The 15,710-nt window shown below is 37.6% G+C and overlaps 1 protein-coding gene across 1 annotated transcript in view; it reads left to right on the top strand.

The window, feature by feature from the left end:
- The window catches only part of HEPHL1 (hephaestin like 1), an 81,895-nt gene that overhangs the window by 21,203 nt on the left and 44,982 nt on the right, over positions 1–15,710 (top strand). The window contains exons 3-5 of the mRNA XM_003941501.4: positions 9,964–10,176; positions 11,104–11,283; positions 14,613–14,867. Coding sequence (XP_003941550.2) covers positions 9,964–10,176; positions 11,104–11,283; positions 14,613–14,867 — 648 coding nt within the window. The remainder of the gene's footprint in view (positions 1–9,963; positions 10,177–11,103; positions 11,284–14,612; positions 14,868–15,710) is intronic.

Raw genomic sequence — 15,710 nt, 5'->3', positions numbered from 1 at the left:
TCTGAAGTGATTTTACTTTTATTTTGTTCACTTTAGGCCAATCATGAAATTTCACAGGGATTTCTTGGGTAGGAGCAGAAGGAAGACAGGGTTAAGAATCACTGGGACTGTGGCCCAGTTGTCCTGAGGAGGTGCAGGCAGGGTGGGTCTTCCTTAGGGCAGCTGGAGGAGCAGAGACTGCCCTGCCAGAAGGTAGAGATGTTATGAGAGCTGGTATGCACTGTCATCCACAGCCTCCAGCTTGTGTAGCTCAATCTGGCTGTCACTTGTGGTGGACAGTGAGTTGACAATCAGCTCAGCTACCTTGGAGACGCCCTTGGCAGAGATGATGGCCACTTTTTCTGCTGCTCAGCCTTTTCCAACACAAATCTGGCCCTCTCTACTTCCCGCTGAGCCACCTGTTTTCACTTCTACCACTTCTGTGAACTCCTTCCCAAAGGTCTCATGGACACATCATCCAAGATGAGCTCAAAGGTGGCTGCTTGTTTCCCAAGGTCATTGCTAACCTGCCTGGAGACCAGCTCTCTCTGGGTGATCAGTTCTCTAGTATCAAAGTAAGCCATCAGTAACATGAGGATCTTTTCACATCATCCAGGATGACCTCAAAGGTGGCTGCTTGCTCCGTAAGGTTGTTGTTAAACTTCCTGGAGATCAGCTCTCTTTGGGTGATCAGTTCTGCAGCATCAAAGTAAGCCATCAGTAATATGAGGATTTCTTAGTGACATATAGCAGCACACACTCATCATAGTCCTCTAATGCTGGTGAAGATGTGAGGAAGCTGGCTAGTGACAGGCTGGAAGACAATGCACAATGTGAAGCTGACATTTTGTAAATCTTTGCTACTAGTGATGACTGGCGTGTTATGTGATCAAGAGTAGCAGTCAATGATAATTGGTTTCTCTACCCATGGGATGAGAAAGTGAGTTTCTTTCCCTACTGCAATGTCCTGTACTCCATGGAATCTGCCAAAGATTTAGCTCTGTGCCAGCATCCGCATAATCTAAGAGAGAGCTCACCATGCCTCCTGCAACAGCTAAGGCCAGGCCAAACTTGCCAATGGACTCTAATACTTTCTTTGGCAGCCATGTTTCCTTCTGCTGGAATCTTTCACAGCCAGCTTGCATTCTCCGTTCTTTCAGTTATGTCAGTTTTTGCTTCATGTTTTTTGATGCATTTTTGTTAGATACAAATACATTTGTAATTGTTATATTTTCCTGATATATTGACCCTTTTATCGCAACAAAGTATCTTTGTCTCTAATAATATTTCTTGTCTTAAAATCTATTTTGTCTGTTACTGATATAGCCTCTTAATTTTGCTACTTGAATTATTTTACTTTCAACCTATTTGTGTCTTTGAATGTAAGACACGATACAAACATCATATGGTTGAATCTTGCTTTTTTCCCTCAGTTTGACAATCACTGCATTTTGATTGTGGTGTTAGACCTTTCACACTTAATGTAATTATTGATTAGTTTGATTTATATTTGTCATTTTGCTGATTATTTTCTATATGTCTTCTGTCTTTTTTGTTCCTCCGGTCCTCTTTTACTGCCTTCTTTTGTGTTAAAGTTTTTTTAGAATAATATTTTAATTTCTGTTTTTTTTTTTTCAGCCTACGTATGTTTGAGTTATTTTCTTATTGGTTTGCCTTGGAATTGTAATATTCACCTCAGTTTATCACATGTACCAACTAAATTCTGGTAAAATGTAGAAGCTTTGCTCCATAAAGCTCTATTCTCTCCTCCTTCTCTGTGCTATTATTGATTATCTATCTATCTATCTATCTATCTGTCTAATCTATAATGCCCTTCTCTAAATAAACCCAGCAATACATTGTTATATACTTGGTACTTTACATTACTTTATGACTTTTAAAATAAATAAATAAATAAAATAAAGGAAACTATATTTATAGAGCCTTTTCTATAAAGTCATATATTTCCCAGTTCTGGTGCCTTTCATTTCTTCCTGTGAATTCAAGTTAGCGACTCTTTGGTGTCGTTTCCTTTTATTATGAAAGACTTCCTTTAGTATTCCTTGTAAGGCAGTTCTGCTGGCAGCAAACTCACTCAGTCTTTATTTATCTAGAATGCCTTGCCTTTAGTTTTGAGGGATAGATTTCCTTGATACAGTATTTTTGGCTAACATTTCTTGCCTGGCACTTTGGGTGTATAATCTCATTGTCTTCTGGTTTTCAATGTTCAGATGAGAAGTCAGCCATTAATCATGTTGATACTCCCTTGCATGTGATGGCTATTTTTGTCTATCTGGTTTCAACGTTATATTTTTGTCTTCCTTTCCTCCTTCCACAGCTTAACAATGATATGTCTATTTGTGGACCCTTTAGTACTTATCAAATTTTGGCTCATTAGTCTTCTTTGATGTGTAGGTTAATGTTTTTCATCAAATTTGGGAAATTTTTGGCCATTATTTTTTCAAATCTTTCTCCCATCCTTTTTTTTTTTGTTGTTGTTTTTTCTCCTCCCTTCACTGCAGACAGCTGTTATACACATGTTAGTAAATACATTGTCCCACTGGTCTCTGAGATTCTATCCATTTTCTTCTATTTTTTTCCCCTTCTTTTTCAGATAGGATAATTTCAATTGATCTACCTTCACATTCACTGATATTTTCTTTTATCCTCTTGAATCTATTATTGAGCTCTCTAGTAAGTATTGTATTTAATTTATTGTACTTTTCTCTTTTCTAAATATTGTACTTTAAGTTCTGGGGTACATGTGCAGATTGTGCAGGATTGTTGCATAGGTACACACATGCCATGCTGGTGAGCTGTCTCCATCCCCCCATCACCTACATCAGGCATTTCTCCCAATGTTATCCCTCCCCAACCTTCCCATCCCCCGCTGTTCCTCTCCTAGCTCCCTACCCTGCAACAGACCCCAGTGTGTGATGTTCCTTTCCCTGTACCCATGTGTCCTCATTGTTCAATGCCTGCCTATGAGTGAGAACATGTGGTGTTTGGTTTTCTGTTCTTGTGTCAGTTTGCTGAGAATGATGGTTTCCAGATTCATCCATGCCCCTATGAAGAACATGAACTCATCCTTTTTTATGGCTACATAATATTCCGTGGTATATATGTGCCACATTGGCTTTGTCCAGTCTATCATCCATAGGCATTTGGGTTGGTTCCAGGTCATTGCTATTGTAAACATTGCCACAATGAACATACGTGTACATGTGTCTTTATAATAGAATGATTTATATTCCTATGTTTATATACCCAGTAATGGGATTGCTGGGTCAAGTGATATTTCTATTTCTAGATCCTTGAGGAAATGCCACACTGTCTTCTACAATAGTTGAATTAATTTACACTCCCACCAACAGTGTAAAAGTGTTCCTATTTCTCCACATCCTGTTCAGCATCTGTTGTCTCCAGATTTTTTAATGATCACCATTCTAACTGACTTGAGATGGTATCTCAATGTGGTTTTGATTTGCATTTCTGTAATGACCAGTGATGATGAGCATTTTTTCATATGTTTTTTGGCCTCATAAATATCCTCTTTTGAAAAGTGTCTGTTTATGTATTTCGCCCACTTTTGAATGGGTTTGTTTTTTCTTATAAACCTGCTTTAGTTCTTTGTAAATTCTGGATATTAGCCCTTTGTCAGATGGGTAGATTGCAAAAATTTTTTTTCCATTCTGTTGGTTGCTGGTTCACTGTAATATAATTTCTTTTGCTTTACAGAAGTTCCTAAGTTTAATTAGATCCCATATTTCTGTTTTGGCTTTTGTTGCCATTGCTTTTGGTGTTTTAGTCATAAAGTCTTTGCCTATGCCTATGTCCTGAATGGTGTTGTCTAGGTTTTCTTCTAGGGTTTTTAAGGTGTTAGGTCTTATGTTTAAATCTTTAATCCATCTGGAGTTAATTTTAGTGTAAGGTGTCAGGAAGGGGTCCAGTTTCTGCTTTCTGCACATGGGTAGCCAGTTCTCCCAACACCATTTATTAAATAGGGAATCCTTTCCCCATTGCTTGTTTTTGTCAGGTTTTTCAAAAATCAGATGGTTGTAGATATGTGGCATTACTTCCAAGGCATCTGTTCTGTTCCATTGATTTATATCTCTGTTTTGGTGCCAGTACCATGCTGTTTTTATTACTTAGCCTTATAGTATAGTTTGAAGTCAGGTAGCATGATGCCTCCAGCTTTGTTCTTTTTGCTTAAGATTGTCTTGGCTATGCAGGCTCTCTTTTGGTTCCATATGAAGTTTAAGGTGTTTTTTTTTCCAGTTCTGTGAAGAAGGTTAATAGTAGCTTGATGGGGATAGCATTGGATCTATAAATTACTTTGGGCAGCATGACCATTTTCACAATATTGATTCTTCCTAACCATGAACATAGAATGTTTCTCCATCTGTTTGTGTCCTCTTTTATTTCCTTGAGCAGTGGTTTGTAGTTCTCCTTGAAGAGGTCCTTTACATCCTTTGTTAGTTGTATTCCTAGGTATTTTATTCTCTTTGTGGCAATTGTGAATGGGAGGTCACTCATGATTTGGCTCTCTGTTAGTCTATTATTGGTATATAGAAATGGTTGTGATTTCTTCACATTGATTTTGTATACTAAGACTTTGCTGAAGTTGCTTATCAGTTTAAGGAGATTTGGGGCTGAGATGATGGGGGCTTCTAAATACACAATCATGTGGTCTGCAAGTAGAGACAATTTGACTTCCTTGTTTCCTAATTGAATACCCTTTATGCTTTTTTCTTCCCTGATTGCTCTGGCTAGAACTTTCAATACTATATTGAATAGGAGTGGTAAAAGAGGGCATCCTTGTCTAATGCCAGTTTTCAAAGGGAATGCTTACAGTTTTTGCCCATACAGTATGATATTGACTGTGAGTCTGTCATAAGTAGCTTTTATGATTTTGAGATATGTTCTGTTGATGCCTAGTTTATTGAGAGTTTTTTAGCATAAAGGGCTGTTCAATTTTGTTGAAGGCCTTCTCTGCATCTATTGAGATAAATATGTAATTTTTGCCTATGATTCTGTTTATGTGATAGATTACATTTACAGATTTGTGTATGTTGAACCTTATTGTACTTTTCAATGCCAATATTCCAATTTGATTCTTTTTAATATTTCTATTTGCTTATTAAGCTTCTCTATTTGTTGAATTTTCCCCCCACCTTTCTTTAACCCTTTACACATAATTCATTAGAATTGTTTGAATGTATTTACTACAGCTGCTTTGAAGTCTTTCTCTGCTAAATTAAACCTCTGAGGACACATAGAGGGATAGTTTCCACTGGCTGCCTTTTTTTCTCTATGAATCACACTTTTCTGTTTCTTTGTGTTTCTCATATTTTTGGTGTTCTTGAAAACTGGATTTTTAAATATATATTGTAGCAACTCTGGATTCTCATTCCTTCATGACTTCTAGGTTATTTGTTGTTGTTTGCTTGCTTGCTTCTTTGTCTAGTAACCTGTGGGCTGCGTCTGTGGATTATCTTTCCTGTGATGTGTAGTCACTGAGATTTCTGCTTTTTTCAAAAAATTCGTTTTTATTTTTAAGCCTGGCTTCTGAGAGGTCATTCCTATGTCTGCTTAGCTCAGTGGTCAGCAAATGATTGGACAGAAATTGTGCCTAAGCGTCTTGAGCCAGTAAGTCTTCTATTCTCTGCCAGTGGATCTGTGAGTGGTTAAGGAAACAATGCTGTAGAATCCTACTCCTCTTAGCTGATGTTCAGCAATTTCAAGAGTAAACTTTGCTAAATGTTTTTATTCATTTTCTAGAGTACCAAAATGGTTTGTTATTTTTTTAAAAATCCGTTTTGTCTAACTGTATAGTTCCTTTTCTGGGAAGAGAATTTGCTGACTTCTTTGCTCTTCTTTAATAAAGTTTTGTCTTTGCTATAGCTGTAAGCTTAAAAGTCTTAAAATCTCTGCTTAATTCAACTGAGTGTTTGCTGTGAGCCACACATAATGCTAGACTTCAAAGATTATTAAATATACAGTTGTGGTTTCAAGATATCATCAGGCAAGGGGTAGAGAATGGAACTTAGAAGTGGGTTGAGCAGGTGGGGCTAACGTTAACTGAGCAGCTACTTTATGGTAATGCCTGTGCCAGAGCTCTTGTATACATTCCTTTGTTTAATGATAGAATGAACCAGTGCTTTCTTGATCTACATCTGAAATATGCTTAAATGTTAGGACTATTTAAAAAATAAATTTTATTGGTTTTTAAATTTTATTTTTTATTTTATTTGTTTTATTTTTATAGCAATGGAGTCTCACCATGTTGCCTAGACTAGTCTCAAACTCCTGGCCTGAAAGAATCCTTGCACTTTGGCCTCTTAAAGTGTTCAGATTACAAGTGTGAGCCATGGCACCTGGCCTGGTTTTTGTTTTAATATAAAAAAGTCTAAAGAAGGTGAAAATTGCACACAATCTGATTCTTTTCATACTCACTCACTAAAAGTAGTTCTAAATAGAAAAGTTAAGAGAAAGTACTATACGAACAGGGTTAGAAGTTCTTAAGAGTACGGAGATATAAGAAGAAAGTAAAAGCCCTTCTCACTTGTCTTTCACTCCAAAGGTAATCATCTTAAACAATTTCTATAAATTTTTCTCAGACTTTTTTCTGTATATATGTTACCATGTATGTATAGTATATCCTTACTCATTTATATAAAAAGGGATTATGCTATAATGCTTTCTGTTTTTCACTTTTTACTTTGTCTTGGGAATTTCCTCTTATCTTCTTGAATCTATTGTTGAGCTCTCTAGTATTCTAAATAGTACATACAGCAAGACTTCCATTTAACAGTTGTGCAGTATCCCATCATATGAACATATCTGTTCAGTAGATGATAATTATTTACGTTGCTTCCAGTTCATGAAATTTGAAAAATGTTTTCAAGTATGTTTCTATAATACATTATTACAAATAAAATTGCTGGTTGTATTCACATACTTTCTTTGAATAGGAATTGGCAAGCTGTCTTCTGAAAAATTGCATATTTTACTCTTCTACAATTTGTTTATGAATGAGCTTAGTTCTCCCATAACCCCATCAATCCTCAAAATTCTCAAATATAATGGGTAAAAAATGTGTAAATTTTTAAAAGCTTACACAGCCTAGAACATACATAAGCAAATAGTGTTTTATACTGTTATATGGTTAATGTTACCATTGCTCAAAATCCTTAATAAACTCTTTTGAAAATGACTTGCAGAACAACTTAATGAGCTGCCTGTCTCCAAGTCACTTCTTACTTTATATTTATGATTTATTTTGGATCCCCAGTGATATTCTTCAACTTGTGTGGTGGCGCAAAGGCTCCGTTTGGGGATTCTCTTTCCTTATTTCAATAATAGCCTTCAATAACTCCTAATAAAAAAATAATAACAAGGCCCATTATGTAAATTGTGAACATAGGAATTTCTAGAACAATTGTTTTTTGTATTGATTTGTATCATATAATCAATGCAAAATAAGTGATCTCAATTGAAGCCTCAAGACAAATCCACTGCTTACCCACTCTTCCTCAACTCCTGACCCTCTGCATATAAATCTTTCCATATAGAAAAGAAGCTTCCAAGCCATGTATTTTATTCATAGGGCTTTGGACAAAGGCAGTGTAAGGTAATGCCACTCAATCATATTTTTTTCAATATATATATTGAGGCACTGGGGTAGATCTTGCAGATATAATCATGAGCAAAAAGAAGCCTGGTATTTGCTTTAATGCAACTTACAGTCTAACATGAGAGAGAGAGAGAGAGAGAGAGAGAGAGAGAGAGAGAGATTAATTTATGTGTTCGTATATATGTATATACACATACATACTATACATGTGTAAATATATATATATAGTGTGTCCTATATATAAACACATATAATTTAAAACTTAAGTAAATGCTATAAATAAATAAAAGGGTTTATTGAATGGCTATAATATACCAGGCACTGTGATAAGTGCTTTTTAGATATTACATCCTACAAGTCTCAACCACTCTTAAGAAGTAGGCATTTGTGATTATTACCACCTAACAGATAAAAAGCTAAGAGTCATAGAAGAGAAGGAAATTGCCCCAAGCTGCATACCTATCAAGTGATGGAGATAGAGTTTCTTTCCAGGCAGTCTAATTTCAGTGGCTGTGGACTTAACCACTGGCTCTACTGCCCTTCTTTCAGTGTGAATGCATTTTAGAAAACTGACCCAGTCCAGGGAGTTCAGGACTGCCTGAGCCAGAACATGCCGGACCTTGTGATCTATGTTAAACACATTTGACCTTTGTCCCAATACCGATGGGAAGCCTTGAAATTATTTTAAACAGGTAACAACAGAATTCTATTTAATATTTGAAAAGATCACTCTTGTGATAACTTGGAAAATGGATTGGAAAGACAAGAGATTCAGGGAAGCCAAAGAAGAGGTTACTACAAAGTCCAGGTGAGAGATAATGGTAGTTCAGACTATGATTGTGATGATGGAGATCAACGTAAATGGATGAATTTGAGAAGAAGGAGAGATAGGAACTGGTGGCACTTTGGAAATGAAAAAAGAGGAAGAAGAAGAATGCTTCCTTTGTTTCTGGCTTGTGGCTGAATATTGCTTGTGCCTTTCTTTTCACTGGGAGTAGTGTCAGTGGCTGAGGACCAAGCTTGGGAGAGGAGAGCTAATGCTCCCTGGGAAAGGTTGCATTTGCAATCTTCTTGAGATTTACAAGTAGAGATATCAAGCAGACAGTTGAAAATCAATGTAAAGTACAGAGGTGAGGTCCTGGCTGGAGATAAACATGGGGGTCACTGGTGTGTGGCTGATTGATGGCACTGTGGGGATGGGCACTATCAGCTAGGGAGAAAGCTTAAGGCATGAAGGAAGAAGCCAGCATTATACTTTGAGGATTTCTGACAAATAAGTAAATAAATAAATAAAATTAAAAAAAAAAAAAGACAGACACAAGAAAGTGAACTGGAAAAGTGGACTGAAAGAGAGTGGTCAAAGAGGATGGTGCGATGTCACATGAGTCAGGGAGGGAGGGAGCTGCCCATAGTATCAAATGCTGCTGAGATAACACAAGTAATTTTTTTAAATGTCATTTGGATTTAATGGATGGGGGAAGCTCTCTGGATTTTTTCCTATGTCTGCTCCTGTATCATGTTAGATAGTACCAAGTTAGAAAGCAGCAAACTGCATTAATTTAACTTTGAGTAAAAATTGTTTTGTCAAAATACTATTCAGTATTATATTCTCACCTCGTATTGAGATAAAATGTAAGAAATCGTTTTAAAAAGAATGTTTCTGCAACTTTTGGAAACCATTCTTGAAAACATATTACTGAGTAATTTATATATCATTATTTTCTTAAAAGTACTCTCTTATAATGTAGTACTAGCAAAAAGTTTCTTCCTCTTAATGAACTAATAAGTTTCCATTTACTGGACAAAGAAACAATATAAGCTAATTATATTGACCTAATATATATTAATTCTATATCTAACAATATAACCTAAATATAATTAGGAAATTCAAAGCTACAGTTAATATGAAAGGGCTGTAATTAATTATGTAGCTTATGGGCTTAATTTGTAAAATGACTTAATTTGTCGAAGTGTTCATTATTTCTTCTTATGCTCCTCCTTCCCTTCCTGAGTTGATGTCAACTAAGAGGAATTGAAATCTTCCTGGTTTCAATTACAGCAGGCTCATCAGAAAGAGTCCTTAATATGAACATTTATTAAGTTCCTGGTTCCGCTCAAAGCACTCTGTATACATTGCCTCATTTAGTTCTTATATCCCTGTAGGATAGATATCAATATTCCAGTTTTACTGATAGAGAACAGAGACATTGATAATTTAAGTAACTTGCCTCAAGTCCCATGGCAAATACGTTTTAATTCAGTTATATTTGATTCCAAAGCTCTGGCCTTCTTTACTACAGATGTGATCTCTGTGTTTTAACTATGTTTTATCTCTGTTTTTTTGAAAGGAGCCCTATACCCAGATGGAACATCTGGAAGGAACAAAAATGATGACATGGTTCCTCCTGGGAAAAACTACACCTATGTCTGGCCAGTGAGAGAAGAATATGCACCTACTCCAGCTGATGCTAACTGCCTGACCTGGGTGTACCATTCGCACATTGATGCCCCTAAGGACATCTGCTCTGGACTGATTGGCCCCCTGCTGGTCTGCAAGGAAGGTAAGAAGGCTTGTTTCCAGGTACCTAGGAAATTAAAATGTGAATAGGTTCAGGTCTTATTTTGCCTGTCTTCTTTGCTCCACACAGAATGTGCCTCTTCTTCCAAATTTCTTTAAGAAATTCTAACATGGAAGATCAGTCTGACACCATAGCAGAGGGCAATAATTCAGATTTCGTGTAAGAATCATCACAGCATTTTAAGACTTTATTCTTATTAAAAAATGATATTTCATAGCACCATGTATAGAAAAGCGAGAAATCTAGTCAAATGACCAGGGATGCCTTTGGCTTCATTATTTCACCCAAATAATCATTTGCTACTTTTTTTTTTTTTTTTTTTTTTTTGAGACGGAGTTTCGCTCTTGTTACCCAGGCTGGAGTGCAATGGCGCGATCTCAGCTCACCGCAACCTCTGTCTCCTGGGTTCAGGCAATTCTCCTGCCTCAGCCTCCTGAGGAGCTGGGATTACAGGCATGCACAACCATGCTCAGCTAATTTTTTGTATTTTTAGTAGAGACGGGGTTTCACCATGTTGACCAGGATGGTCTCGATCTCTTGACCTCGTGATCCACCCGCCTCGGCCTCCCAAAGTGCTGGGATTACAGGCTTGAGCCACTGCGCCCGGCCATCATTTGCTATTTTATTCCTTATTAGTGGACTTACTATGTCTGTACTTTGTCAATAAAGTGAACTCCTTTTAGAGATAGCCAGGCTTCCAAGTCTGTCATTATGAAGATTTCTGTTTTATGAATTGTCTCTTCTACGGCTCTGTCATTTCTGCTAAAGCCTTTTGCTGATTTTATATTGTGGGTTATCCTTGCAGATATAGTTTTCACTGAACTTTAAACTTACCTGACACTATTGGAAGGAAGCAAAGCTCATCTTGATTTAGTTCTTTTTTTTCTACCTTTTGAATGTGCCTGATAGGTATCTTGAATAGATATTTAGGGACACGGAATGATGTGGATCGAGAGTTTATTATAATGTTTACTCTTGTGGATGAGAATCAGAGCTGGTACCTTGATGAAAATATCAAACATTTCTGCACGAACCCTGACTCGGTTGACAAGAAAGATGCTGTTTTCCAGAGGAGTAACAAAATGCATGGTGAGTACTTCCATGTTCCCAAACATGTAACAGGCCTTTTATACTATAAGATACTGCAAGGGATACAACATACACAGAAATATCAGCCTGAGTTTGGCAAGATATATAACTCAGTGATGTTCATGGTTAGAAAGTGATGGCCCAGGCATGGTGGTTTATGCTTATAATCCCAGCACTTTGGGAGGCTGAGGTGGGCAGATCACGAGGTCAGGAGTTCGAGACCAGCCTGACCAACATGGTGAAACCCTGTTGCTACTAAAAATGCAAAAATTAGCTGGATGTGGTGGCATGCACTTGCAGTCCCAGCTACTCGGGAGGCTGAGGCAGGAGAATCGGTTGAATGTGGGAGATGGAGGTTGCAGTGAGCTGAGATTTTGCCACTGCACTCCAGCCTGGGCGGCAGAGTGAGACTTCATCTGAAAAAAGAAAGAAAAAAAGAAAAGAAAGTGATACAAGACATGACACATGTTTCAACCTGAAACAATCTGAGGGGGACAAGGCAGTGTATACATGATAAATTGGGCATGCAGTGTGGACAAAGCCACAGAGCTTGGGGAAAATTGAGGGATCAATGTTATATGGTAACTGGAAAAGTATTGGTTTCTGAGGTGAGCCTGGAGCATGCGGCTTAGATTGACTGGAAGGAGAAAGGAGAATGAAATTATCATCCTATATTAATTCTGTGTTTTGCAACCTTTTGCTTCATTCGGTAACTAACCATTTTCTGAGCAGCTGCTAAATTTTAAGAACTAAGTTATGCCTGGAGTTTAAATAAGCACTTGTTAATTCATTACGTTTCCCAGGCATTCTTTACATCAACAAAAGTTATTGAGCGTGCAGTATACATCAGACTGTGTATTTGTTCAAAATAGTGAACGTCTATAGTTACTTCATTAGTTGAGACAGGGCACTTATTCATGCCTGTTTTGCAAAGCAGTAGCTTAATGTAGCATTTTAGGATGTGAGCATTAAGTGGTCTGTTTCCACTCTTTCCTTAGAGAGTTCTAGTGAACATAAACAAAATAGTCAACCTACATAGCCCAACTTATTCATTGACATATCTTCTCCTTCTATTGCTTGTCTGTCTCTTAGAATTGTCCTAACTAAGGTATCTTCGACGTAGTCGTAAAATTATAAGAGAAATTGAAGGAGCTGAGGATCATCTGACCTTTCCATTTTATAGAAGAGAAACTGAGGTCAACAGACGATCAATAACTTGCCTAAGGTCAAAGTGATAATTAGTGCCATAGAGTTTCCTTAGAAAAGTTCCATAGCAAATAAATATAAAGTTGGCCGTATTTTATTCCAAAGCACATCAACTCATGATTGTCAGTACGCTGACTATTTCCATTGTATTTCATGCCTTCTCTTTTCCTTCTAGTGGTATTCGGCAACCTCATGTTTAGCGATTCTTGGAAACGGTTTTAGGGGGAAAGGAAGTAAGGGAGGGAAAGAAAGGGGAAGGCAGGGAGGCAGAGAAAACAATGAAGGATGGAGTCAGTGAAGATATAAATTCAGATCATTGCTGTGACCAGTTGTAATTCATATCCTTTACAAAATGGGAGCGATGCTCTCAAATATTGCAGAAAACTAGTATTTGTGATTATTTAAGACTCACCTGCCCAAATAATTCCTCTTACTCTGTATTTATTCTTTTGAAGTGAAAATGTCCAACATAATGAAATGAATTCCATAAGCAAACAGATTACATGTAGCATAAAAAGAAGCCTGTCCAGGCACAATGGCTCATGCCTATAACCCCAGCACTGTAAAAAGCAGATGTGGGAGGATTGCTTGAGGCCAGGAGTTCAAAACCAGCCTGGACAACATATGGAGATACTTTCTCTATGAAAAAAATTCAAACAAATAACAATAACAAAAAATCAGCTGGGCATAGCAGCACAGGCTTGTGGTCCAAGCTACTTGGGACACTGAGGTCAGAGGATTGCATTAGCCTGGTAGTTTGAGGCTGCAGTGAACTAAGTGCCACTGCACCCCAGCCTGGGTGGACAGAGCAAGACCCCGTCTCAAAAAACAAAAACAAAAAACCCTAGCCTATATGCTGAAGTAGATGTGTGTTTGCAAACTATCCTTCAAGACTAAAAAAGGGCTGGGTATGGTGGCTCACGCCTGTAATCCCAGTACTTTGGGAAGTCAAGGTGGGTGGATCACTTGAGGCCAGAAGTTCAAGACCAGCCTGACCAACATGGCAAAACCTTTCTCTACTAAAAATACAAAAATTAGCTGGGCATGGTGGTAGGCACCTGTAATCTCGGCTACTGGGGAGGCTAACACACGAAAATCTCTTGAACCCAGTAGGCAGACATTGCAGTGAGCTGAGATTGTGCCACTGAACTTCAGCCTGGGTGGGATAGAGTGAGACTCCATCTCAAAAGAAAAAGAGAGAGAGAGAGAAAGAGACTGGAAAAGGGGACCTAATCAAGTATAGAAAAAAATTAATTAAAAAAATCTAATCTTTGGAAGATAATATGTACAAGATTTATTGATCAATTTGTTTACATTTACTAGAGTAATTTAGAATCAACTGTGCTGCCGAACTCATTAGGCATTTCAGCAATAATTGCTTTTTAACTCAGTTTGAACTTAAGAAGAGATGTTGTAACTTGATAGAATCCTGAATCAAGTTCTGAACGTGGTCAAGTCCCAGCTGCCATTTAGATGGTTTTAAAGTATTTGGCCCTGGACTTGTGCCATAAACTTGATAAGATTCTGCCCTAGCAACATGTAGTAAAAACTGCTTTTCTCTTGGCTTTTTAAAGTAAAAAAACAAACAAATCATGTCTCATAAATCCCTTTTAATCAGTTCCTTTTCTTTCTATCTTGTCACATGCTTCTTAATTAAGTAGATACTATGTGCCAGTTTTTCTGCTAGGTCCTGATAACTGTTAAGATGAACAAGACAGGGTTTCTAGTTGCAAGGAGCACAGAATCTGATGGAGATGGCAGATATGCCAGGGAAGGATTAGGACAGAAGGTGCCTGAGCCTCCTGTAAGTATGAGCGGCACTCTGTTTTCTCCTGACCTCATTACTGTGTTCCCACAGCAGCTCCGAGGCTGTTTTCAGTGTATGCTGATCTTCACTTTTACTGAGTGTTTTCTCTGGAAAAAAAGGCCAATAAAAAAGTTTCATTTCCTTTTTGGACAATATATATTTGTAAAAGCCAGGTTTTTCTGCACCAAAACCTCACAACCAGTGGTTTGCAGTGGTTTTCCAGCCATGCTCAAGCACGTATTTCCAACGTTTTTGGTCCTGGTCGCCTCTGCAGGGGAGTCTCCTACTAGTCTCACTAGTTTGTTTCTGTTTCCAGCCCTCAATGGATACCTCTTTGGAAACCTCCCTGAGCCTGATATGTGTGTTGGTGAATCTGTGTCCTGGCACCTATTTGGAATGGGAAATGAGATAGACATCCATTCCATCTATTTCTATGGTAACACCTTCATCAGCAGAGGGCATCGGACGGATACCATCAACCTGTTCCCAGCCACCTTCCTTACAACAGAAATGATAGTAGAGAATCCTGGGAAGTGGATGATAACCTGCCAGGTCAGCGACCACCTACAAGGTAATAAGGACGAAAAGAAGAGTGGATATGTTTAGAATGGTGCAATCAAACCACACAGTCACCAGTGCTCATCCAGTGCCTACTGTTAGAGTCTTGTATGTATTATATTTAATTAGGTAATAAATATACAGAATATACAGGGAAATACAATGCTCTTCTCTTTAATAGCCTATCAACAGATGTGCATTGACCACTTCTATGTGAAAAAGGTAAGAAGGTATAGGTGACGTGGGGATGGAGGCAGCAAAACACATTGTCATGTATGTACCTATGCAACAATCCTGCATGTTTTGCACGTGTACCCCAGAACCTTAAGTGCAATAAAATATATATTAAAAAATAAAATAAAATCTTCAAAGTGTTGCCACAAAAGCATAATGTACTTCAAATTAGCAGTAAATATATAATTTCCAAAAAATAGTTGCCTACTGAAAAAAAAAGTAGGAAAGTGATTAAAAATTGATGAGACCTTCAAGGAACCTATAATCTAGTAGTTAGACATAGTTAGACATTCACATAGTTAGACATTAGTTTTATTCACAAAATGAATAAAATTCAAAGCAGAATGAGATAAATGCTCTTTGGGTGTTATAGTCACTACTCTGGAACAATCAGAAGGGCTTCCTGAAGAGCTGGCTCCTAATCTGAGCCTAGAAATATGGGTAGGAACCAAATAGATGAAAAAGAAAAGAAAGGCTTTTCAGGTAGAGGAAGCAACATGAACTGGGAAAAACACATATTCTCTTTGAGCAACTGTAAGTAGAATAATAAAGTTTTAGCACTTGAAAGGACTTTCTGGATAATAAGGACCAATCCCCCCTTCAATTCGTTGATTTCCTTTGA

The sequence above is a fragment of the Saimiri boliviensis genome, chromosome 6 (assembly GCF_048565385.1).
Source record: "Saimiri boliviensis isolate mSaiBol1 chromosome 6, mSaiBol1.pri, whole genome shotgun sequence".
In the NCBI taxonomy this organism is placed as follows: Eukaryota; Metazoa; Chordata; class Mammalia; order Primates; family Cebidae; genus Saimiri; species Saimiri boliviensis.
This window is presented reverse-complemented; position numbering and strand designations above follow the sequence as displayed.